This window comes from Cebus imitator, unplaced genomic scaffold (genome assembly GCF_001604975.1).
Source record: "Cebus imitator isolate Cc_AM_T3 unplaced genomic scaffold, Cebus_imitator-1.0 Scaffold2, whole genome shotgun sequence".
NCBI classification, from domain to species: domain Eukaryota; kingdom Metazoa; phylum Chordata; class Mammalia; order Primates; family Cebidae; genus Cebus; species Cebus imitator.
Window position 1 is genome coordinate 7,045,688 of NW_016107317.1, and position 27,450 is coordinate 7,073,137.

A 27,450-nucleotide genomic window follows, 5' to 3' on the forward strand; every position below is an offset into this window, starting at 1 on the left:
AAAAAAAAATGCACAAGGCCAGGCACGGTGGCTCAGTCCTGTAATCCCAGCACTTTGGGAGGCCAAGGTGGGTGGATCACCTGAGGTCAGGAGTTCAAGACCAGCCTGGCCAACATGGCGAAACCCCATCTCTACTAAAAATACAAAAAAATTAACCAGGCCTAGTGGCAGGTGCATGTAATCCCAGCTGCTTGGAGGCTGAGGCAGGAGAATCACTTGAACCTGGGAGGCAGAGGTTTCAGACCTGAGATCGTGTCATTGCGCTCCAGCCTGAGCAACAAGAGCAAAACTTCGTCTCAAAAAAATATAAATAAATGCACAAGAAGTGAGTTTTTATTGTTTCAGAAATAATCTTTAAAAATGCTGATTTAATGCAGGACAGTACTGGCATGAAATTGTGGAAGAAACGCTGGTTTGTGCTTTCTGACCTTTGCCTCTTTTATTATAGAGGTAAGTTTACCCTAGACTATCTTAGTGTATTATTTTGTAATTGATAAGTAAGTTATGTATTATATGTATGTATATTAAATATCAGATACTTTTTTTAAAAGAAGTATTATAATTCTGTGTGCTATTTTATTATCAACAAATAGTATCAAACAGATTTTTTCTTTTTTGACATGCCATTCTCAGTCTTGGGGTTATGATAGAATAAATTCGGTGCTTCAGACCATCTTCAGTCTGAGTTTTAGTCCAGCTTCCCTAATCTTTGCTCTATAATGCTACCCTTGAGTTTGATGCATTACAGATACAAGCCTTAGTTTGACAAGGTTCTTTTCACATGTCAGTTTTGTCAGATCTAGCTTATGGTTCCATCAAGCACCCAATTCTGCTCCACAGCAAATGATATCAGAACATAAGGGACTACTATGATGTATTGACAAATGAAAAAAGTAAATTACAAAGAAATATTTTCATTCTGGACTCTTTTTTTTAACCAAACACAGATAGCTTTTTTCTGGTTAGTAAATTATTAATTCAGTTTTAAATAAAAATCCAGAGATGTTTCTATTCGTATGCCACAATCTCTGAGATGCTACAAAGTTGTTACTTGCCAATGAAAGCCATACCTAGGTGGTGCTCTCCAGAGAAATCTGCCTCAGCTAAAGTATAAAGTCATGAATCTGGATTCTCTCTCCTTCTTCCCTACTTTAAACTTTGGTTGTAAACTGCCACAAAGAATTAGATTGTCAACCCATGATTAATAATTTATGACTTCTCTTGCGAAGTGTAAGTTAGAAGATATAACAGAGTTTTAGAAATGATTAGCAGTTTTTATATTTTTTGACTACACAAAAGACCTGTGGCAAATTTATAATTGTGTATTGAAGCATTATAATGCATATTAACCTTCAAAATTTGGAATTACTAGAATCATTTTTGTCTGCAAGCTGTACTAGAGAATTACTGCTGATTCAGAATTAACCAAGCCTATAAAATTGCATTTTGTCATAGAGATGTTCCTCAGGCTGCAATTGTGGTATTATCTTTAGTTAAATGCTAAGCTTACTCTACAATTTTCTTTAGGGGTTTTCTTACTCTTTCAGAAAGTTAGAAGTTGTAGTTCAGGCATTATCCTTAAGCTTATAATTTCTCTTTTCCTCTCTTTTTCAGTATATTTATGGACCACTTATAACAAGAAAATGTTTATTACCTCTAATATAAGAATTTGTTGGATTTTTGGGGGGTGGGTAATTTTTGATATGGAGTCTCCCTCTGTCGCCCAGGCTGATCTCAGCCCACACCTCCACCTCCCAGGTTCAAGTGATTCTCGAGCCTCTGCCCCCCAAGTGGCTGGGATTACAGGCACACGCCACCATGCCTGGCTAATTTTTTTTTTTTTTGTGGCTGGGTTTCCCCACGTTGTCCAGGTTGGTCTCAGACTCCTGACCTTAAATGATACACCCACCTCAGCCTCCCGAAGTGCTGGGATTACGGATGTGAGCCACGGCACCCAGCCAAGAATTTGTTGATGTTACTTTTCGGCCAAAAAACACTGAATTCCTTTTAATTTGCTATTTTGTTGCCCAGGGAGGTGAGGCTCATCGCTTTTATTATAATAGGAAAACTTTTTTTTTTTTTTTTTTTTTTTTGAGACGAAGTCTTGCTCTGTTGCCAAGCTGGAGTGCAGTTGTGCAATCTCGGCTCACTGCAACCTCCGTCACCTGGGTTCTAGCAATTTCCCTGCCTCAGCCTCCCAAGTAGCTGGGACTGTAGGCATGTGCCACCACGCCCCAGCTAATTTTTTTTTTTTTTTGTAATTTAGTAGAGATGGGGTTTCACCATGTTGGCCAGCATGGTCTTGATCTCCTGACCTCGTGATCTGCCCACCTCAACCTCCCAAAGTGCTGGGATTACAGGCGTGAGCCACCGTGCCTGGCCTATAATAGGAAAACTTTTAATCATATTTGAAAAATGTAAAAGTGAGTCAGAAACCATGCTAATGGATATAAAGTTCAGAACAGTAGACACTGGGGAGGGCTGAACATAGTACCGATTGGGTACTGTGCTATCTAGAGACTGATTGATTTGTACTCCAAACCTCAGCATCGCACAAGTTACCTCTGTAACAAATCCACATGTGTACTCCTGAACCTATAATAGAAGCTGGGGGGAAAAAAAAGCAAGCCATGCTGAGTCTGAGATTCCTTATTATTAACCACTTACATTTTACATGCAATGTACTTATTAATTTTAGTAGTTTCCCATGCAGGAGGAATGTAAAAAAGAAGAAACTGTAGAAACAAGAGAAATATCATTTAATTCGCTTCAGAGTAAAAAATATCATTTCACTCTGCAGATTGTTGGAAAGAAGTATTTGATATTATACATTTTCACTATTTTATCAATAAGAAATGTTAGATTTTAAATTAAAATAATTAGATTTTAGTGAGATGATCATAGTAGCCTGTATATGTTTTTTGGCATATTTACTATTTGCTGAGTACTGTGCTAAGGCTGAGGCAGGAGAATAGCTTAAACCTAGGAGGCGGAGGGTGCGGTGAGCTGAGATAATGCTGTTGCACTCCAGCCTGGGCAACAAGAGTGAAACAGCGTCTCAAAAAAAAAAAATTGAAAAGGTAGATTAAGGCACAAAGGGCATTTGTTTGCCATTCTAATGAACTGTAGCTTGAATGCAAGAATAACAAGATCAGGAATACAAGTTCGGAAAATCACTCTAGCACTTTAATTAGAAGCCAAAAGACCATTTAACAGTGTTGGAGTATTCCAGGTTATAAATGATAATTGTGATATTTACCCAGCTATAACTGCATGTATTTTTTGTCTTACTCCCAAATATCTTTAAAACTAAGTGGAAATGGATAATTTAAAATGTCACTTGAATCCAGTAAAATGTTGAGATTCTTATGGCTCCTGTCCCAGGTCATGTTCCCTAGGAAGCAAACTGTGATGGAGATTAATATGTAGAAAGCTTTTTAAAGAGCATTGTTCTTGGAACCGTCAGCTGTGGCAAAATGAAGGAAGAAAATGGCAGAGACAAAATGGGCTGCCATGCATTCTCAGAAAGGCCTCTGCTGACCCCATGGAGAGTTCTTTCATTCTACAGACATTACTTAGTACTTACTCTTTGTCAGTCTATGAGACACTCTAGGTGATAGAAACTAGGACCGTGCTTAGGTCGGGCTTGATGTAGAACTAAACAGAAGAATGTTGTGATTAGGAGCAGTTTAAGAAGCTGAAGAACTCGGGATAGTCATTTGATAGAAGATGAAGATTTTTTTATATGCACTGTCTTTAATTTTATATAATAATGGCAGTATTTACTTAATGCTTCACTCTCTGTGCTGAGTTTTTTTAATGTGTATTAACTCATTTAACCCTCATAACAATCTTTTGAGGCAAGTCCTATTATCCCCAATTTTATAGATGAAAAAACGGATATGAAGCATTAATAATGTGCCTAGGATCTCACAGCTAGTTAGTGTTAGGCAGGAAAACAACCTCAGGTAGTCTAGGGAAATCACCCTGTGCTATAGTGCCTCTGTCTAGTCTGAAGAAACTTTAGGAAAGATGATTTTATCATGGGACATAGAAGGATGTATTACATGGTTAAAATGATTTTTTAATAAAGATGACTTCATAAGCTATTTCTGATGATACCCTTTATATAAACATAAACATAAAATTGAATTCAAAATTAGGATGTGACTTATTCTTTTAAATTGTCATATTCTCCATAATTCATGACTGCTTTCCAACTCTTTTTAACCTTTTGGACTAAATCTGTACTTTTGTTCATTCTTATATGCATTAGTGAATTGTACCAGAATGAGCACAGAATAGTAAAAACAAAATTTTGTTCCATTATTATGAGAAAAGCTATCAAAAAAAAAGCCTCCATTTAATACAACTTTGTCCCTTTTGGATGTTTTAGAAACATTCTAAACGTTTAGAGATGAGGGCAAAATAGATAAAATCCCTTGTTAAGGTTTTTGATAATTAGGAAAAATAGATCACACACAGCAAGCATAATAAAAAGAATTATTTCCCATTGATGGTTTCTCATTGGTGAGTTTATTAGCCTGATGACACAGCTTTATTAACTTGTCTTATGGGTCCATAACAATGAAGTACATATTTCAATTTTCATAAACATCTCTGCCGCCAAGCAGCAAGTTAATAATGTGAATCTATGCTGTGTCAAGATTAATGTTTATCATTTTCCTAGGTATATTTTATGTGCTTGCCTTGGCCTATAATTTTGCCACACCACTCTATTGTGTATCACAATGACCAGCAAAAGCAGACCTTCAAAATTAAATGTTTAAAAAAGCATGTAATTTTTATAGCATAGTTTAAAACCTGTATTCACTATACTCCAAGAATGTTATGAAAAATAAAAATAAAAAGTAAATATGTGTCTTCATTTACTCAACAGTTTTTGAGCTTCTACTGTCATTGTAAGTGTCTTTATATAACTTACATTCCAGTATGGAGAAAAAGATAACAAGCAAATAAATAGCTAAAACATACAGCATGCCGGAGGTGTTGAGAGTAGAGTGTGGTAACATTCCCAAAGGAGAGCAGAGAAAACGTTAATAAAGAGCATTTTAAAATACAGTAGTCAAGGAAGGCTTCATTGATGAGACCTTTGAGCAAAGCCTGAATGATGTAACCAACAAAGCCATGTATTGTTTGTCTGGGGTTAGAAGGTTGGGCATTTAAATCCTATCAGAAATGAGGATTGAATAATGCCATTAGTTATATACCAGTATATTTTCAGTGAATGACATCTAAAGGGGCTTTGTAGAATGTAGTATACATACCAAAGTGTAAATCCTTGTGCTATTTGATATTTTCATTGAAAACCCTATAAAGACCTGCCTAAACATGAATATAGTTCATTTATATACAGGAACCTTTTGATTTGGCAGAAATAGATCTTAAAAAATGTTACTGTGCATTATGAGAACATTTAAAATTCTAATCAGATGTTAAATTATCTCTTAGATGAGAAAGAAGAGGGTATCCTGGGAAGCATACTGTTACCTAGTTTTCAGATAGCTTTGCTTACCTCTGAAGATCACATTAATCGCAAATATGCTTTTAAGGTAAGGAAATAATACAGTTTTTAATTCTGTGTTCAAAACTCACGTTGGTTAAAAATGAATATTGAACCATAGATTATTACAAAAGGCTATTTTAGTTATAGTGATTTTTTTATATTTAAAATATATTAATTAATGGTCTTACCGTTGTATAGAAGAATGTCCCTCAAATTAGGAAGCACATGCTAAACTATTTAGGGGTCAAGTGTCTTCATGTGTATGCTTTCAAATGGTTCTAGGTAAAGCAAACATGTCAGAATGCTAATAATTGATAAATATAATTATGGATGTCCTACTGATTATTATACGTTCTTTCAAGATTACTATGTGTTTGAATTTTTTTTTAATCCAAAAATGTTCTACTTCCTAAGATTTCGAATTTTTAAATAATAAATTTGGGGCCTGGACACAGCAGCTGACACCTGTAATTCTAGCACTTTCAGAGTCCAAGGTGGGAGGATCACTTGAGTCCAGGAGTTGAGGACTAGCCTGTCTCTAAAACAAACAAACAAATGAAACTATACTAGCCAGGCATGGTGGCTAGTCCCAGCTACTTGGGAGGCTGAGGCGGGAGGATAACTTGGGCCTGGGAGGTCAAGGCTGCAGTGAGCCATGATTACACCACTGCAGTTCAGCCTGGGCAACACTGTAAGACCCTGTCTCAAAAAAAAAAATTATTAATAGGATAGACACAGTGGTTCATGTTGTTATCCTAGGGCTTTAGGAGGCCAAGCTGGACAGATAGCTTGAACCCAGAAGTTCAAGACCAGCCTGGGCAACATGGTAAAACCCTGCCTCCACTAAAATTAGAAAAATTGGCCAGGTGTGGTGGCATGTGCCTATAGTCCCAGCTACATAAAAGGCTGAGGTGGGAGGATTGCTTGATCCCAGGAGGCAGAGGTTGCAGTGAGCCAAGATTGCAACGCTACGCTCCAGCCTGGACAACAGAGTGAGACCCTGTCAGAATAATAATAATAATAATAATAAATTTGGAGGCAGAGTACTATAAGAGATAACAGTGTTTTTAGTAAATGTACATATATGTACATATTATATGCCCAGGCATGGTGGCACATGCCTATAATCTGTAATCCCTACTTGAGAGGCTGAGGCAGGAGAATTGCTTGAATTTCCAGGAGGCAGAGGTTGTGGTGAGCCAAGATTGTGTCATTGCACTCCAGCCTGGGCAATAAGAGTAAAACTCCATATCAAAAAAAAAATTGTTACATTAGCCAAGGAGAAAAAGAACAGGAAAGGTCTAGTGGTGAGGTTAAGGAGTTGGCTGGGTGATGGATGGCCTCAGTGAGAAAGAAGGTAATGTAATTGGAGTGAAGACCTGAGGATAAGAGGGGAGTATCTTCATATTTAAATTACCTTTATCAAAATAAGCTTTGTGAACAGTATAAACCAGAAAAACATAATTAAATATTTTATGATGTTATAACAAAGGTTAATAGTTTGAAAACTTAAAATTATAACTTTATGAAGTACACATGTAGAGGTGCATGATATTAGGACTGTTATTTGGCCATGAATTTAAAATTTGTATTGCTTATCAATTTAGCAAGTGTTTATTAATTTGTGCTATTTGTAGGATGTTTTTTCCAGGTTTTTAAACTCTTAAAAAAATACTACAATGTTAAATGGCAGTAAAAGTGACCATGCATCTTAAGTATATTTTCTTTGTAATTATTTGGTTTAGTTTTAATTTTATCTGTAACAAGAATAGTAATTGCTTTTTCAATTTCTCTCTTGTGTGGTATTGTTTCCCCTGAATTTATGAGCTGCTTTACTGCTAAGTTTGTTGACATTGATGCAAATGCATGTCAGAATGGTAAGTAGAAACTTTTATAGACAATTATTGAACACAAGCATGGAACTTAAAGCTAGAATGGGTACTTTGACATCTCTAGTAAATATTTCCATTTGACTGATGGCGAGCATGGGTGGGGTTTCTTAGTGTCTTGAGTCATGGCTAGAACAGGATCTTCTTAACACCAGCCCAGTGTTCCTTACATTGATCACAAATATGGGCAGTGATCTTTATTTTTTCAAAATCCCGCTCAGAGGGTCCAGTAACACTTTGTAGGTGGTTTTAATAATCTTAACTTAGAACATTTAAGCTGTTTATTAAGGAACAGCTCTAAGAGGAAACACCGTTTTGGATCATTTATAAATCTTTTGTGTTTGGGTGTAGATATCTATAAAGAATTCTATGAAATACTTAGAAAATGCAGCAATGCTTTTTGAGGCCTAAAGAAATTGCTAATACAGGAGGGAAATGCCTTAACATGTACATTTCTATTAATTTTGTTGCTGTTTGCTCAGAATATTATTAAATAAAGAGGTGTGGCCAGGCATGGTGGTTTACACCTGTAATCTCAGCACTTTGGGAGGCTGAGGTAAGCAGATCACTTGAGGTCAGAAGTTTGAGACCAGCCTGGCCAACATGGCAAAACCCCGTCTCTACTAAAATACAAAGATTAGTTGGTCATGGTGGTCCACGCCTGTAATCCGAGCTCATTGGGATGCTGAGGCAGGAGAATCACTTGAGCCCAGGAGGCAGAGGCTGCAGTGAGCCAAGATCGTACCTGTACTACACTCTAGTCTGGGCAACACAGTGACACTCTGTCTCAAAAAAAAAAAAAAAGGAGGTGTGAATTGCAGTAAATGGAAATTGCTGGAAATGTGGAGATGGAAAAGGCACCACTAAATCAGTTCTCACCTCCTTTCCTTTCCGTGTACCTTTTTAGTTTTAGAGTGTGCATTCAACTTAAAGAAAAAGGGTTAAGTCAAGAGAAAAAAATTAATATAAGTTAATAGTTATATTTTTTTCTTGATTCATTTCTATATCTCAAAAAAGATAAGTCTACTTTCTCTGAAATTTGATAGCAATGATCTATGTCAGGAATCACTTACCTTTTTCCTCTTTCTTTTACAGAATCCTATATTTTATTTAAAATGATCGTGTCATTTACAATCAGGCAGCCCATCCAAACATGCGGACCTATTATTTCTGCACTGATACAGGAAAGGAAATGGAGTTGTGGATGAAAGCCATGTTAGATGCTGCCCTAGTACAGACAGAACCTGTGAAAAGGTAAAAGCTTGTAGAAAAAATGATGGTGATTTCCACGTCCATTTTATTCCATGCCTTGCAAGTATTTCACTATCATAGTACATATCATTTTAATAGTCATGGTATGAAATCATTTTTTCCTCAGAAAGCAAGGATCAATTCTTGTTCTCAATTAAATTAATACACATTTTGTTAGTTTGCAATACCGCCTACATTTTATTCCACTTTTCTTCTTTATTCATTTTCACCTATCAGTGTACTGGGGTGAATTCAGAATCCTAACATTCAAACTGAATGTTCTTTCTTCTTACAGAATTACCTTTAATTTCCGGTGAGTACATTTTTAATTGTTACCTTAATGCTACACAGATTTTTATCCTTAATATGGTATTTTTAAGATTCCAAATCTTAGAAGAGAGTTTATTTTTATGAAGTTAATTTGTGTTTTTGTGTAATACTATGTTGATGTTTCTAAAGTGTAAAGAATTACAGTAAGAAATTTTGATACTTTCTTCAACATTTCTGATTAATTTTTATTGTTTTGTGATGAATGTCTCTAGAAGATAATTCATCAAGCATTTAGATTATTTCCAAATATATCCACTTCTTGAATTGTACCTTTTTAATATTGAAACTCCACTACTCAGATTCCTTGGTAATATAGATAAGTGCTGTTAAAATTGACCCATGTGTTTTTCCCTGCTTGAAGAAATGAATCATTTTAATATTATTCCTCTGATTAGATATATTTAATACATCTAGTCAGAGGAAATCTGTTTCTCAGACTACATAAATACAAGTAGTATAATGTGTTGATTAAAAATACATATTCCTATAATTTGAAGAAAAAAATATGATGCAAATTTTTATTTTAATCAGGGACAGTTGAGCACATATCTTATATAAGAAAGATGGTAATGTGCGAGTTGAGCCTTTTTTCCCCTCTTCTCAGGAAATGAGGGATTGTATAAATTTAGTCCTTTGTTTTTCTTATTCTAGTGTGCATTTTAATAAAGTCTTGGCTTTTGGGCTGAAAGACTTAAGTTGATGCTGTATATTTGTACTATTTTTATAAATATGAAGTCTAAATCAAGTTACCCAATCAGTAGTAATTAGAGCTAGGGAAAAACCGAAAAGAAAAGAGGGTCTAGGATATAGTTCTAGGACGTCTATTTTTAAGAAAAACCACTTTAGTCATATGCATATTCCAGATTGAGAGCAAATAGAAGGAAAATCTGTTTTTGGAATTACCTGTGTAAAAATTACCTGAGTGACATAAAGATGAGGTGGTTAGCACTGATAACGAGAAAATGTGTAGGTGAAAAGAATTCATTTAAAATCTTCAGGCTGAGCACAGTGGCTCACACCTGTAATTCTGGCACTTTGGAGGCTGAGGGATCACTTGAGCCCGGGATTTTGACACCAGCCTGGGCAACATGACTTAACACCATCTGTACCAAAAATTAAAAAATTAGCTGGGCATAGTGGCACACACCTATAGTAGTCCCTGCTACTCAGTAGGCTGAAACAGAAGGATAACTTGAATCAGGAGGCTGCTATAAGCTGTGATTGTGCCACTGCAGTCCAGCCTAGGCAACAGAGTGAGCAGAGTGAGACCCTGTCAAAAAAAATAGAACTTCAGTACTTTTTTTTTTTTTTTTTTTTTTTAAGAGATGGGGTTTCACCATGTTGGCCAGGCTGGTCTTGAACTCCTGACCTCGTGATCCACCCATGTCAGCCTCCCAAAGTGCTGGGATTACAGGCGTGAGCTACCATACCCGGCCAACTTCAGTACTTTTAACTTCAAAACAAAATGTTTAGGGAATTGTTTAGAATATAGAAATCTGTATAATAATTAATATTTATGTCCAAATAATTTCAATATTGTATATTATACTTTTCTCAGAATTTCAACTTGTTTCTACTTTATTTTATTAAATTTACCGCTCTAGTAATTACTCATAATTTGGGAAGATGAAGATGACAATTATTTGGCTTGGCTTGGTTTTTGGCAACCTGATAGTTCACTGGTTATGTGCTTATACAATTTTCAGCCAGCTATGCTGGTTAATCTACTGAGACAAGATTTATTAATACCACCTGTGTGCCCAGATTACAATCCATTATCCTGTAGAAATTACATGTTTTTTCCTACTCCTAGCTCTTGGCATTTTTATCCCACCCTATTAGATTTAGTCATTCAAAGTGAAAGTAAGTATAGGGAGATTTTGTTTGCTTGGTTTTAAGGTAGTGCACTAATTTTGCTGTACGGCTCAAATACTTAAAATATTTATTAGAAAATATCACTTGAGAGATGTAGCATCCATTTTTTAACTTGAGAGTTCATTTTCCCTAACTTTATAAAGTATTTCACCTATTCACCACAGTGTCATAGTCTCATAGTATACAGATCGTTGATAGCCAAAAAAAAAAAAAAAAAAAAAAAAAAAAAAAAAAAAAATAAAAAAAAAAAAAAAAAAAAAAAAAAAAAAAAAAACTAAGTATAATATGGATTCTCTGTAAATTTTCATCTCTAAGCCCATTATTTTCATTTTGTATATCGCAGTGTATTTTCTGCAATAACTTAAATGTCACTTTTTAAAATTAGATCACAAGTTTATATTAGTTATGGTATCTTAGCATACTTTTCTGAATCAGCTTTGTTCCATTTAGAGAAAAGTCTTCACATGTGTCTTTTTGACTTATTTTTTCAATGATAAATCTTATTGGGAGGCTGAACACACCACAGTTTTAATTTAAAATAATGCATTTAGGCCAAGCATGGTGGCTCATGCTTGTAACCCCAACAATTTAGGAGGCTGAGGTCGGAGGATTGATTGAACCCAGGAGTACAGGACCAACCTAGGTGACCAGTGAGACCCCATCTCTAAAAAAATTTAAAAATCAGCTGAGTGTGGTGGTGTATGCCAGGTGCTCGGGAGGCTGAGAGGGAAGGATCGCTTGAGGCCAGAACGTTGAGGTTGCAGCGAGCTGTAATCATGTCACTGCACTCCAGCCTGGGTTATACAGCAAGAGACCTTGTCTCACATAATGATAATAATCATGACGACAGTCATAATAATAGCTTTAGATAGACTACAGTAAATATGTTTTAAAAATCTTTTCAGTTAATTTATGTTTAATGTTAAAATTCTTACCCTCCCAAATAACAAGGATACATGTGCTTTTAATGTAAATTTTCTGACTTTTTTCTGCTCTTGTTTTGAGATGGAATCTCACTGGATAAAAGTCACCCAGGCTGGAGTACCGTGGTGCAGTCTCAGCTCACTCCAACCTCTGCCTCCCAGGTTCAAGCAATTCTCCTGCCTTGACCTCCCGAAGTGCTGGGATTACAGGCATGAGCTGCCATGCCTGGCCGACTTTTATTTTTCAAGAGAAGCAAGCTCATAACCTATCTTAGTAAATTTTCCCAATGTCTAATATTGCCTCTAATCTAGGAGCTATGGTTTATATCTAACCGAAATAAATGGATAGTTCATAAGTTTAAGAAAAATAGTCACCTTTTTTATTTTCAGTTTTTTCTGTGAACATACTCCAAACTTTTAGCTATCTTCATCTATCATTGGTTACAGATAATATGTATATAGATCTACATATTTTCCACACATCATAAACATTGGCAGCAGTGCCATACCTAGTTTCTGATAGAAGTATTTTTATTTATTGGAATATGGAGGGTTGACTGGCTCCTGAGAGGCTTCCTAGAGTGACATGATCTTGGCAGTTTTGTGCAGGTTTAGACACTTAGCTTGATCTTGTCAGAGCTTGGAAGTGATGAGGCTCAGGGAAAGACCTAGATACAGCAGCTAGAATAGTGAGTAGTACAACTGTCAAGTGGCCTAGACACATTCTGTTAACTGGCACATTCTTTCAGTGGGCAGGTGGACATGGGATGCCAGATTCTAACCCAAGGTTGCTTGACATGATGGAATTACAGTGGTAATAATGTCTGTGCCAGCCACTCATTCACAGATACCCTCTGATCTTGGTGACACAATTATACCCATTTACCAAAGAGGAAGCATAGGTACTTTTAAGTGTTCTGTACTTTGCCCAAAGACACAGCTAGTAAGAACAGAGTTGCAAGCTGGACATGTGCAGTCAGGATCTAAGAGCTCTAAAATCATACTGAGTTCCTCTTGAATACAGACTAGAAACGTTAATCATATGGTTCGGATCTTAGATAGCATCAGACTATAATTTCCTGTTGCAGCCGTTTCCACAACCAGAGTCATGTTTGTCTCGTGAGTCAACAAGGAGCTAATCCTGGCTGGGAGCCATGTTGATTCTTTCAAGGGACTAGCTAGTATGGTACTTTAAGAGTAGATTTTGTGATTTAACTGTCATAAGGCAATCTTAATTTGCTTTATTTTCAGATTCCTAATGATGGGAGCACACATCACTTTTTACCCTCCAGTTCTTGATGTTTTCTTTTTCCCCTTTTCTGTTTATACATTCAGGGGTGTTGTGCTTGAATGTTAATACGACATCATTGGGTATTTGTGTAGACATGTTCACTGTGACCCTTGCCCCCACCCCCATAAAGTATAATTTTTCCTAGACTGAATCCCAGAAGTAACATGTGCATTATTTCATCTGTGATTTTCTTCTCTGATTTCAGAGTGGACAAGATTACATCAGAACATGCACCAACTAAAGAAACCAATAACATTCCCAACCATAGAGTGCTAATTAAACCAGAGATCCAAAACAATCAGAAAAACAAGGAAATGAGCAAAATTGAAGAAAAAAAGGCACTAGAAGCTGAAAAATATGGATTTCAGAAAGATGGTCAAGATAGACCCTTAACAAAAATTAATAGCGTAAAGTTGAATTCTCTGCCTTCTGAGTATGAGAGTGGGTCATTCTGCCCTGCTCAAACTGCACACTACAGACCAGTCAACTTAAACAGTTCCGAGAACAAAATAGTCAATGTTAGCCTGGCAGATCTTAGAGGTGGAAATCACCCCAATACAGTGCCCTTATACACAGAGGCTGATCGAGTCATACAGAGAACAAATTCAATGCAGCAATTGGAACAGTGGATTAAAATCCAGAAGGGGAGGAGTCATGAAGAAGAAACCAGGGGGTAAGTATCTATCCTGTCATTATGAACCCAGGTTTCTTTGATGCTGTGTTGGTGTAGATTGGTTTCTGAGCTACTGATTAAAATATTGATTTAAATTTTGTTAGAGCTGTTATAGCTTCATTATACTATATCTTTTGTTTATGATGATCAGATACAAGTATTTATTCTCTGTCTCTTATTTTCTGTCACCCAACTTTGCTAGTGGCAAGGAGTCATTCTACCTGACCAAGCACAAGGAAAGGCTTGGTTTATAGGTAGAGATTGCATTTATTTGGGAGAGGGAGGGAGTAAGCCCTATCCTCCCAACCCACCCCTGTCTCGTCCTGTTGTTATCACCCATGTTTCTGCAGCTTGGTGCAATGCAAGGATCTCCTGAGACAAGTAGTAAGGAGGCAGTGAAGGCCTACTGCTCTGTAATTTTCAGTCTTATTCTTGGGCTTTTTGAAAATCAGAATGTACATAACTAAGTATTAAATTCAAGGCCAGGTGCAGTTGCTCATGCTTGTAATCCCAGCACTTTGGGAGGCTAAAGCAGGAGAATCATTTGAGGCCAGGAATTTGAGACCAGACTGGGTAACCTAGCAAAACCCTATCTCTATAAAAAAATTTCAAAAAATTGGCCAAACATAGTGGCGCATGCCTGTAGTACAAACTACTTGGAGGAAGTTGAAGTGGGAGGATTGCTTTTGAGCCCAGGAGTTGGGGGCTGCAGTGAGCCATGACTGTGCCATTGCACTCCAGCCTGGGCAGTAGAATGAGACCCCAACTAAAAAAAAAAAAAGTAAATATATTTATGTGAGCATTTATTTGTTTTTGCATGCACTTTTTCTTAATATATTTATTTTACAACTAATATATGCTAATTGTGGGACCACAAAGTAAAATAATGAAAAGATATGTGGTCCAGGTTCTCACAAAGATAATTCTCTAGTAGAGGAGACAGGTGAATAAGTAAATGTAATTTATTATGATAAATACAATGAAGGGAGACCAGGGTGCTGTAGAACACATTTCAGGACAACCAACACAATCTTAAGGATTCAGAGTCCAGGAAAACCTTTCTGGAGGAAGCAAAACACAGCTGTGAAACGAAGAATGGCATGCATATCATGGCTTAGAAAGTCAAAGCTCCAGGGTTGATAGAGAACAGAATCAAAAGAAATCCAGTATGGCTTGGTTGTAACTGGGGAAATAATGATTGAAGAACAAGGCTAGAGAGATAAGCCAGGAACAATATATTCAGATTGGTGTCTCAGAAATCTGGACAATAAATGGAGAAAGTTTAAAAGTTACTGAAGTGATTGAAGTGAGAAGAGGAAGAGGATATATTTAAGATATAATTGACAAATCTAGTTGATTGCTTTGATATGCTTGACTGCAAACTAGTCTAGCTCAAGATTAAGTTTAGTGCTGGGCGTGGTGGCTTGTGCCTGTAATCTCAGTGCTTTAGGAGGCCGAGGTGAGCAGATCACTTGAGGACAGGAGTTCGAGACCAGCCTGGTCAAGATGGTGAAATCCCATCTGCTAAAAATACAAAGATTAGCCAGACATTGTGATACTTGCCTGTAATCTCAGCTACTCGGGAGGCTGAGGCAGGAGAATCTGTCTCTTGAACCTGGGAGGCAAAGGTTGCAGTGAGACAAGATCACGCCACTGTACTCCAAACTGGAGTTCAGTAAGACTCCATCTCAAAAAAAAAAATTAAGTTTGAGCACTTGAGGGAAATCAAGAATGACACCCTGCCTTTTTGGCCTGGGCAGCTGGGGTGATTTGGTGCTTTTTACTGCAAAGGAAAGATTTGGGAAAAGAAAAGATAATGGTTGGATGGGTTATTGAGGTAATGCACATGTTAATTAGCTTGATTAAGCCATTCCACAGTATATACATATTTCAAAACATCATGTTCACCATAAATATAATCTTACTTGTCAATTTTCTTTAAAAAGGAAACTGGCAAATGCTCAAATTTAACAGTAATCAGGGAATTGCACATTAAAGAACCAATTAAACATTATTTTTCACTTACCAGATTGACCAAAATCATAAATAAATGAATTAATTAATGCACAGATGAATAAATAAGATTACTTAATGTTGAATGGAATGACAAATATGAATAAGCTTGTATATTACTAGCAGAAAAATAAATTAATACAATTTGATTAGACAGAAAAGAAGCAGGAAGTAGTTCTGGGAGGAAAAAAAAAATGAAAGGATGTTTGGAAATACTTGGAAAAGTAATCACTTTTGGGAAAATAATGAAAACCTAAATCAGAAGATTGCCGAGTCACTGCTCACCAAGTTAAATCTCACTTCAAAGAAGAATCACTTTTCCCAAAAAATCGTACTTTCTTAAGTTTAAAAGTGTATAGAGAGGTTCAACAGATATCTGGAAATTAGAGGATTTCTTTAAGTTGTTAAGCATAAATACTAGTTTTAGGTTCCTTTTTGAGAGTAATTAATATCAGTAAAGTCTTTCCGTGACTTCTTTCTTTTGGAAATAGACCAACATCTTCTGAGGGCTGGTTTTAGGTTATTTTGAGCTACGGTTTTCTCTCAGTTCCTCCTACATTTTTAGGTTAACTGTTATGCCAGTTTTTATAAATACTGTTATTTAGATGTTCTTTTGAAATTGCATGAGTCCACTTTGGATCATAGGAAAATATCATCTGTGTTATAAAAACTTCATCATAAAAAATAGTTTGTAGTGTTTTATAATGAAATGATCTTTTTTCATTGGTGGAAGGAAACGTAATTGTAATTCAATATATAATTTATTTTTTAAAAAACTTTATGAAACCCTTTCTTTTATTATTAAAGTTCCAATAGGAAGAAAAAGATTTAATATTTAGTCAAATAGTAGATCCCTGCATCTGTGAACAAAGCTTTAAAGTTTAATTCTGAGTGGCAGGCGCTGTTAAGATGCACGGTGCCTTAAGCCATTGTTCTGCGTGGCAGAATCACTGGGACAGGATTTTTATGGTGCTTGACAGGCAGCTGCTGGTCAATGGGGCACTAACTCTGATGAAGGAGCTTAGAGTGTTCATTTCTTCAGCTTTCAGTTAAAAGTAAATCACACTTTGCTTAATTTGAATTTCTCTGGGGAAAGAAGTCACTAAAGAGACTTGTAGTTTTAAAAAACAGGTCTCGAAGTGCTAGAAATATATGGGATAAAAATACATTTACTTGATAATAATTTAATTTTTAACTAAAATTCCCCAAATGTGGTTCCAAAGATGCAGAAGAGCCTTTTAATGTCATTAATTAACCAAGCTTACTAAAAATATATATATCCTACTATTAATGATGATATGATAGGTTGACAGTTCAGGTTCAATATACATCTCTACAACAGGGTCCAGCTCACACACTAGGAGTACTTCAGAGCACTTGACAGAAGTGTTTTAGGGTAATTATATTTTTGAACTGTAATTTACACATTCGTTTTTAGGCAGTTTTTGGTGTGTTTTAGATTGATAATGTGTATCTTCTTCCTTATATTGTTTCTATGCTGTAGCTCAGTGCTTAATCTCAAGCTTTTGCATATTAAGCCTACTGTAGTATTTCTTGAATTTAGGAATGACAAACTAAAGCAAGGTGTGTCAGGGTAAATTGCTTTAGTACTGGGGCAGTCTCTTTGATGGAATCAACATTCCCTAGCTGACATATTTGCACATAGTCATGGGGTTGCCAGATCTGTACATTTTGCAGTTTCTGGCTTTTGTGAGATCAGAGAAGGTGAAGGTGGGGAAGAAGACGAAGCAGAAACAAAATGGGAAATAGCTGTGGAGGGAAAGCCTCAAGCAATTGAACTCTTTATAATGGAGATATATTTTTTTTTTCTTTTTTTTTTTTTTGAGACGTAGTGTCACTCTGTCGCCAGGCGTGATCTTGGATCACTGAAACCTTCGCCTCCCAGATTCAAGCGATTCTCCTGCCTCAGCCTGCCGAGTAGCTGGGACTACAGGCACGCACCACCACACCCAGCTAATTTTTGTATATGCTGGTTATATAAGAGAAATTGGATATCTTTCTCCTTCACTCTACCCCCCTGAAGGCATTGGGTGCTTGTCCTAGATGCAGTGGTTCTTGTCTGGAGGCATTTTGTTCAATTTTGAACAAACTCTTTTCTAGTAGAAACATTGAAATCCTGAAGAACAACCAGCATGATGAAGAAAATTTAGCTTAGGAAAAATGGTTGAAGGAATTAGAAATATTTAAAATACAAAATGAGGCATAGAATTTTGGAGCTCTAGAATAAGTTTATGATGCAATCATCTTCTAGATAAGAAAAGAGGATCCCAGTTTCAGTTGGCCATTTGGCTAGATTTTGGTAGCATATAAAGGGCTCTCTGGTACTATAAGATTATCCTTCATAATTTTTTAGTGCCTTTTTATTTTTAACTAAGTCACTGTGATATATGAGCATGATTTTTTAAAAATAATATATCTTTGGCAAAATTTAAAAATAGAGGTTTTTTTTTTAAAAAAAATCAATCCAAAAGTTTAGGTATCACTGGCATAATTAAAAGAGCAGTGTTTTAGAAAGTGGAGACCTGCGTTTTAGTTCTGTCTAGACCTTGAACTCTTTCTGTAACCCCAAGTATGATCTCTTGGACCAGGCATGGTAGCTTACACCTGTAATCCTAGCACAAAAGAAAAAAGAATATGAACTCTTGGTCTTTTCTCCCCTACATACCATGTAACTCATCTGCAGTCTAAGTACTTAGTAGGAAAGTAAGAATCAAAACTTGGCTTTCCTGATTTTTGATCAACCACTTTTCCTATTTTACTATATTCCCACTATATCTCCTCTGGGTGCTTTAACCCATGAAGAGAAGGTATATTTAACATGAGATTTTTGAGGCCGGACGTGGTGGCTCACAACTGTAATTCCAGCACTTTGGAGGCCAAGGCGGGCAAATTATCTGAGGTCGGGAGTTCAAGACTAGCCTGACCAACATGGTGAAAGCCCGTCTTTAAAAAAAATAAAAAATAAATAAAACATGAGATTTTCCTCTTAGTATAAAAGTAACATAATTTTACTATCCCAATAGACCCAAACTCCGTATTTAATTAATTGTTTGCCTCATAATCCAGAATGCACTCAATTCATCACACCTAATCACAATGAAATCTCTTTTTTTTTTTTTTGAGACAGAGCCCTCCCTCTGTTGCCCAGGCTGGAGTGCAGTGGTACAATCTCAGCTCACTGCAACCTCCACCTCTCGGGTTCCACCAATTCTCCTGCCTCAACCTCCTGAGTAGCTGGGAGTACAGGAGCACGCCACCACACCCAACTAATAATTTCTAGTTTTTATAGAGATGGGATTTTGCTATGCTGAACTCCTGACCTCAAGTGATCCACCTGCCTTGGCCACCCAAAGTGCTGGGATTATAGGGGTGAGCCCCTGCACCAGCCTAAAGTCTTAACAGTAATATATCAGTATTTGTGCAGTGTTGCTGACAAGTCTTTTGGTCAACAGAGAGCTCTTATATGCAGATTATCAGCGGAGTCCCAGATTATTAAGAGTATGGTCAAATAATTTTCCCATCAAATCTTTAATCCCTTATGGTCCATGTAATCACCAGTATCTCTGACATTTTCCCAACCAGTAGGAGCCCATATAATATTAGGAGAAAGTTGTTAACTAAACGTTGAAAGAAGAGATCCGGAAACCTCAGTTTGTGGGGTCTCAATCCTTCCACATACTTGGTTCATTGAATACGTTGACTTTTGTATTAGGATATAAATATCACCTGCCTATGGAGGTGATAGTATAAGATAAATACTTGTAATTTAATCTTTCTTTTTCTTTTTCTTTTTTTTGGGGGGGTTGGGGGAGGGCACAGAGTCTCTCTCTGTCACCCAGGCTGGAGTGCAGTGGCACAATCTCAGCTTACTGCAACCTCCATCTCCCAGGTTCAAGCAATTCTCCTGCCTCAGCCTTGCAAGTAGCTGGGATTATAGTCATGCACCACCATGCCTGGCTGATTTTTGTATTTTTAGTAAAGGTGGGGTTTCACCATGTTGACCCAGCTGGTCTCGAACTCCTGGCCTCAAGTGATCTGTCCACCCTGGTCTCCCAAAGTACTGGGATTACAGGCGTGAGCCAGCACACCCAGCCTAATCCTGCTTTGTCTAATCTAGATTTTCTTGTGGTGGTGGTTGTTAAAAAGTTATGTTTGGGAAAAATAAAAAATTTGCCAGGCATGGTGGCATACACCTGTAATCCTAGCTACTTAGGAGGCTGAGGCAGGAAAATCACTTAAGCCCAGGAGGTCCAGGCTGCAGTGTACCCCACTGCATTTCAACCTAGGCGACAGGGTGAGACCCCATCTCAAAAAAAAAAAATTATGTTTGTATTTAGAATTCGAATTATATCTACACTTCTGTTTCAAAAGGGAATAGACGGCCAGGCGTTCATGCCTGTAATCCTGACAGTTTGGGAGACCAAGGCAAGCCAATTGCCTGAGCTCAGGAGTTCCAGATCACCCTGGACAGCATGGTGAAACTATGTCTCTACGAAAGTACAAAAAATTAGCTGGGCATGGAAGCTGGTGTCTGTAGTCCCAGCTACTCAGGGGGCTGAGGCAGGAAAATCGCTTGAACCTGGGTGGTGGACTTTGCAGTGAGCTGAGATTGCACCAATCCACTTCAGCCTGGGCGACAGAGGGAAACATTAAAAAAAAAAAAAAAAAAGATTATAGGGAAACAAAAATGCTAACTTTACACAGAGTTTTTAATTGACTTCTTTTTTCTTTTTTTTTCCTGGCTCCCCTACCTAACTTTAAAAAAGTTTTTTTTTATCATGGATTTCACCTAGCATGAAGTTGGCACTGTGATAGTTTTATAAATTCAAAGAGTGTGTTTATCAAAGTTTTTTTTTTAAAAATAGTAACTGAAATTTATTCTTTCATTTTTGGAAATGGTAATATTTTGTGCTTAGTAATATGCAATTACATATCCAATTCCCAAAATTAGCATTTTAAAAGAATTATACTTTGCATGTATAATGTACATGAAGCATTTTTAGATTGCTTTAAAAAGCCCCCTGAAAAATATTCCACCATCTATGAAGTGGATTATTAATTCCTGTGCTGGAAACATTGTAAAATTGCTTAGATTGCAGATTTATATCTGAAATATTGTGATATTTAAGTATTTTATCTTTAAATAATAGAATTCTGAGCTTCAGCTACAATCATTTTTATATTTCAAGTTAGGAAAAGCTATGAAAGGAAGTTATTCCTCCAAACCAAATGTACTGATGTATTTACTCCCATAAATAACCATGCTTCCTGAAAGAAAACTATGCTCTGTGGGTATAACTCACTTCATATTTCATCAATACATAGATGAAATATACATACATTCCATCCATCCTAGTCCTCTGATAAGATGTATGAAAATGAGAATTTATTTATGTAAAAACAAATAAAATATAAGGACAGAATTGAGATGAGATTTTGAACATTCTTATTTCTCAAATGAAGAATAATACTCTTTCATCTTCAAACCAAACTATACATTGTGTGAAACTAATAGTCTTTTGTGTAATTGATATAGATGCTGTTCACCCTGTATTAAGTTTGTCAAATAGAATTTCATAAAAAGATTAAAGTCTGTTAATAGTTTATACCTTGTATGCTATTTCGATCTTTAAAAAAATATATATTCTAGGCCGGGCATGGTGGCTCATGCCTGTAATCCCAACACTTTGGGAGGCTGAGGCAGGTGGATTACCTGAGGTCAGGAATTCAAGACCATCCTGGCCAATGTGATGAAACCCTGTCTCTACTAAAAATGCAAAAATTAGCCAGGCATCATTGAGGATGCCTGTAATCCCAGCTGCTCAGGGGGCTGAGGCAGGAGAATCGCTTGAGCCTGGGAGACGGAGGTTGCAGTGAGCTTGGATCAAGCTATTGTACTCCAGCCTGGGCGACAGAGTAAGACTCCATCTCCAAAAAACATATATATATATATATATATATATATATGTATATTCTGGTATATATTTTACTTACTGGAACAAAAGAAATGTACACTAATTTGGAATATTAATAACTCTCCTTCATTTTTACATTTTAATTATTTTTTTTATTTTAGAGTAATTTCTTACCAAACATTACCAAGAAATATGCCAAGCCACAGAGCCCAGATTATGGCCCGCTACCCTGAAGGCTATAGAACACTCCCAAGAAACAGCAAGACAAGGCCTGAAAGTATCTGCAGTGTAACCCCTTCCACTCATGACAAGAGCTTAGGACCTGGAGCAGAAGAGAAACGGAGGTCCATGAGAGATGACACAATGTGGCAGCTCTACGAGTGGCAGCAGCGTCAGTTTTACAATAAACAGAGCACCCTCCCTCGACACAGTTCTTTGAGTAGTCCCAAAACCATGGTTAATATTTCTGACCAGACAATGCACTCTATTCCCACATCACCTTCCCACGGGTCAATAGCTGCTTATCAGGGATACTCCCCTCAACGAACTTACAGATCGGAAGTATCTTCACCAATTCAGAGAGGAGATGTGACAATAGACCGCAGACACAGGGCCCACCATCCTAAGGTAAAATAGCTGCTGATTTTGTGTTAACTCACTACTTTATAAATGCTGTGTTTTTTTTGTTTTGTTTTTTTTGTTTTTTGTTTTGTTTTTTTGAGACGGAGTTTCGCTCTTGTTACCCAGGTTGGAGTGCAATGGCCTGATCTCGGCTCACCGCAACCTCTACCTCCTGGGTTCAGGCAATTCTCCTGCCTCAGCCTCCTAAGTAGCTGGGATTACAGGCACGCGCCACCATACCCAGCTAATGTTTTGTATTTTTAGTAGAGACAGGGTTTCACCATGTTGACCAGGATGGTCTCGATCTCTTGACCTCGTGATCCACCCGCCTCGGCCTCCCAAAGTGCTGGGATTACAGGCTTGAGCCACCGCGCCCAGCAATGTTTTCTTTCTAGTGTGAGAGACAAGACAATGGGGAGAAAGTAAGCAAGGCAGCTCTTTCTTGTTTTAAAAATTAAATAAAAGGGCCAGGCACAGTGGCTCATGCCTTTAATCCCAGTACTTTGGGAGACCAAGGTGAGTGGATCACAAGGTCAGGAGTTTGAGACCAGCCTGGCCAACATGGTGAAACCCTGTGTCTACTAAAGATAAAAAAAATTAGCTGGGTGTGGTGGCAGTCGCCTGTAGTCCCACCTACTCAGGAGGCTGAGGTGGGGGAATCGCTTGAACCCGGGAAGCATGGGTTTCAGTGAGCCAAGATCACGCCACTGCACCCCAGCCTGAGCTAAAGAGCGAGACTCTGTCACCAAAAAAAAAAAAAAATTAAAATATTTTGCAATGTTAAGATCTCATGTATAAAAAATACCTAATTGCAACATTTCATCTCTTAGGAGCGCAGGAGCAGTTCTTTTGAGCAGATGAATTCTGTATTCTCTGCTTGATACCCTATCTCATCAGTTCTCCGTGTAGATTAATACCACACACAGTTTTTTTGTTTGTTTTGGATTTGGGGTGGGGTTTTTTTGTTTTGTTTTGTTTGAGACAGAGTCTCACTGTATTGCCCAGGCTAGAATGCAGAGGCACAATCTCAGCTCACTGCAACCTCCACCTCCTGGGCTCAAGCGATTCTCCTGCTTCAGCCTCCAGAGTAGCTGGGATTATAGGCATGTACCACCATGAAGGCTAAGTTTTGTATTTTCAGTAGAGATGGAGTTTCACCATGTTGCCCAGGCTGGTCTTGAACTCCTCACCTCAAGTGATCCACTGGCCTCGGCTTCCCAAAGTACTGGGATTACAGACATGAGCCACTGTGCCTTCTCTGGACCAGATGCATTTTTATTGGCTTTTCATACACTTGCGAATTCTATACCTATCCTCTTCTAGCAATTTTATATCAAGTTCATCCTGTTGTTCTTGAGGATAAAAGTGTTAACTATCTTCTAACCAACTGAATATATGACATAATGAAATATATCCTTAAACACTCAATTTAATATTAGAGGAGCATAATGTTATGTATACATTTTTTAAAAAGGAGATCATGTTTTACTTTGTACATTAAGTTAGTTTAAGCATTGCTTAATATAGCTTATTTGAAGCGAAGTCAGTGTGTCTTGTATCAATCAGCTTTTCATAATTGTAAAGCAGTGGTTTTGATTAGTCAGCTAGTACACAGCCAGTTCCTTAATGTCTATTCTAAGGTGCTCTTTTTTTTCATACTTAAGAATTTCTTGGCCAACCATAGTGACTCATGCCTGTAATCCCAACATTTTGGTAAGCCAAGGCCATAGGATCACTTGAACATGGGAGACTGAGGCTGTAGTAAGCTGTGCTTGTGCCACTGCACCCCAGCCTCGGCAACAGAGCAAGACTCTGACTTAAAAAGTAATAATAATTGTTTTAGTCATAGGAAGATAAGGGTAAAGAAAATAAAATAATAATAATAGGTTATTGCTTTATACTATTTTTAAATACTTATCCTTGTGACAGGCTGAATCTTTCAGCTGCATTATTACATAAAGCATTTGCTTGATATTTCCACAAATAAGCATTTGTTAGAAATTAATAAATTAGGCCAGGAATGGTGGCTCACGCCTTTATTCCCAACACTTTGGGAGGCTGAGGCGGGTGGATCACGAGATCAGGAGTTCGAGACCAGCCTGACCAACATGGTGAAACCCTGTCTCTACTAAAAATATAAAAATTAGCTAGGCATGGTGGCTCACACCTGTAATCCCAGCTACTCAGGAAGCTAAGACAGGAGGATTCCTTGAAGCCAGGAGGCAAAGGTTGCAGTGAGCCAAGATTGTGCCACTGCACTCCAGCCTGGTTGACAGAGCGAGACTCCATCACCAAAAAAAAAAAAAAGGAAATTAATAAATTAATCAGGAATTTTCCTTTGAAGAAAGCTTTAATTTGCCTCAAAAAAAGGCTCACTTAGAACTCCATTGTAACAAAGTTCATGTTTCCTCACTTTGTACTTAAAGACTAAATCATGATTGATAAAAATAGTAACAATATATAAGAAAAATTTGATCTAATACAGTGTGTGGTATAACAAGTGGCTCTAAATTACATGCTTTTGTGGTTAATAGTATTTTTCATGTTCTTACCCATAATATATCATCTGTTTCAACAGCAAATATGAGATGAATCTATATTCTCTATCCAATTCCCAACTATCTACTACTGCTACTCCTAAAAGACTTCTCCAAAATTGCTAAATTTTTCTTTCAAACTATCCTATCCTCTTCCTTGTTCTAGATCAGTGGTTCACAAAGTGTAGTTCATGGACCCCTGTGGGAGTTCCCTCCCCATGACCCTTTCAGGGAGTCAGAACTATTTTTATAATCATAATCAGGCATTATTCATTTTGTTCCCATTTGCTATGGTGAGTATAATTTCTGGCACCTTAGCATAAATCAAGGCAGTGGCTCCAGACTATACTGGTGGTCATTATGTCTTTCACTGCCACACACTTCAAGTGAAAAAGTATCCGGTTCACTTATAAATCTCGTTCATGAAACAGTAGAAAATAATTTTATTGAACCTTAACCTTTTGTTACATATTCTTTTACTATTACTTGTGATGAAATGGTAAATGCACAGAGCATTTCTGTGGCATACCAAAGTGCTAATGGTTGTCTCACAGAAAAATGTGATTGAGTTGCAAGCTGAATTAGCTCCTTTTTTTTGTGAAAAAAAACACGTTTTTACTTGAACAAAAGGCAACTATCAATATTCAGACATGGTATTTGATAGACACATTTTCTCAAAGTGAATGCTATCCTGTCACTTCAAGGAAAACAACTGACAGTATTTGTCACTGATGACAACATTGGAGTTTTCAAGCAAAAAATAGAATTTTGGAAATCATGTATCTGCCACTCTGAACTTGACAGCTTTCCGGTGCTTAGAGATTGGTGGTGATATTAACATTAGTGATTTTTTATATTGTATACTAACGTATGTCAACATTTGGAACATTTCATAACTCACTGAACCAATTTTTTCCAGATGACCAGTGTTTGATATTGCAAGATTCACTTGAAGTACAAATAGACCAGTGGATGTTTTATGTAACAGAGTATCAAAAGGTCATTGATAAGGTTTTGGATACCACACTAACCTTTAAAAAACGAAGTACCACTTTTTTGAGCTATAGCGCAATGTCAAAGATGAACATCTATAATTATCAAGAGAAACTATTAAAGTTCTCTTCCTTTTTACAACTATATATATTGAGGGTAGATTTTTTTTTTACATACTTCTACTAAAAGAGATTATCACAACAGATTAAATACAGAAGCAGATACAAGAATGCAGGTATACATTAAAGATTTGCAAAAATATAAAACAATGCCACTCGTGCCACTAAATTTTCTTTTTAAAAATTTAAAGGGATCCTGAAGCCAAAGAGTTTTAGAGAACCTCTAAGCCAGGCCATAGAATTACTCTGTTCAGGCAGGGCACTGTGGCTCATGCTTGTAATCCAAGCACTTTGAAAGGCCAAGGTAGGCAGATCTCTTGAGGCCAGGAGAGACCAGCCTGGCCAACATGATGAAACCCTGTCTCTACTAAAAGTACAAAAATTAGCCACGCGTGTTGGTATGCACCTGTAATCCCAGCTACTTGAGAGACTGAGGTAGGAGAATCTTTTTGAACCTGGGAAGTGGAGGTTGCAGTGAGCTGACATTGTGCCATTACACTCCAGCGTGGGCAACAGAGTGAGACTCTGCCTCAAAACAAAACAAAGAATTACTCTGTCCATCCACATCTGTTATTGTTTTTTTGTTGTTGTTGTTTTTGTTCTTTTGGTTGTTGTTTTTGTATTTTTGAGACAGTCTCACTCTGTTGCCCAGGCTGGAGAGCATTGGCACTGTCTCGGCCTCCTGCAACCTCTGCCCCCTGGGTTCAAGCAATTCTCCCACTTCAGCCTCCCAAGTAACTGGGATTACAAGCGCACATCACCATGCCTGGCTAATGTTTTGTATGTTTAGTAGAGACGGGGATCTCACCATGTTGGCCAGGCTGGTCTCAAACTCCTGACCTCAAGTGTTCCCACCTTGGCCTCCCAAAGTGCTGGGATTACAGATATGAGCCACTGCGCCCAGCCCCACATCAGTATTTTATGAAACAGAAATTTTAGTCTCTATTATCTTTCATAGGCACTAATAGCAATTTGAAATGGTATTTCATAATATGAATTTAAGATTTGTCCTTGCTGACATTGACAAGAAAAAAAAAACAACTTTACCACAAAATTACATTGTGCCTTTACTTTCCTAGCATGTCTATGTGCCTGACAGAAGGTCAGTGCCAGCTGGCCTGACTTTACAGTCTGTTAGTCCCCAGAGCCTCCAAGGGAAAACGGTGAGTAATATCTTTATTTACCATACCATGTTTTATTTATGTGCTGCACAGGAAGATACATATCTAACGTAGTTTTTTAAGTTTGGATTTTCAGAGGTGTCTCCCAAAGAAAAAACTACTGCTTTTGTGCAAGAGATGTTCATCAGAAGAATTTGGAATCATGTATCCATTTTAGTGTTTTAGTGGATACCTTTTCCTAAGTGTCTGACTGCCTAAATAAAAGATTATATTTTGAAATTTTATGGCCGGGTGTGGTGGTTCATGCCTATAATCCCAGCACTTTGGAAGGCTGAGGCAGGTAGATAGCCT

The 27,450-nt window shown here is 37.3% G+C and overlaps 1 protein-coding gene across 13 annotated transcripts in view; it reads left to right on the forward strand.

The window, feature by feature from the left end:
- Positions 1-27,450, forward strand: part of PLEKHA5 (pleckstrin homology domain containing A5) — a 240,820-nt gene that overhangs the window by 133,173 nt on the left and 80,197 nt on the right. For 8 of the 13 annotated variants that reach the window (XR_005200281.1, XM_037738472.1, XM_037738475.1 and 5 more), the window contains exons 7-13: positions 378-450; positions 5,473-5,573; positions 8,555-8,670; positions 8,963-8,980; positions 13,292-13,759; positions 21,870-22,335; positions 27,058-27,141. Coding sequence is in view for 11 of the 13 variants with exons in the window: in XM_037738472.1 (XP_037594400.1) it covers positions 378-450; positions 5,473-5,573; positions 8,555-8,670; positions 8,963-8,980; positions 13,292-13,759; positions 21,870-22,335; positions 27,058-27,141 (1,326 nt within the window). In the remaining 2 variants the exon portion in view is untranslated. Of the gene's footprint in view, positions 1-377; positions 451-5,472; positions 5,574-8,554; positions 8,671-8,962; positions 8,981-13,291; positions 13,760-21,869; positions 22,336-27,057; positions 27,142-27,450 lie in introns of those variants that run through there. The other 5 variants (XM_037738473.1, XM_037738481.1, XM_037738491.1 and 2 more) reach the window with 3 other exon arrangements.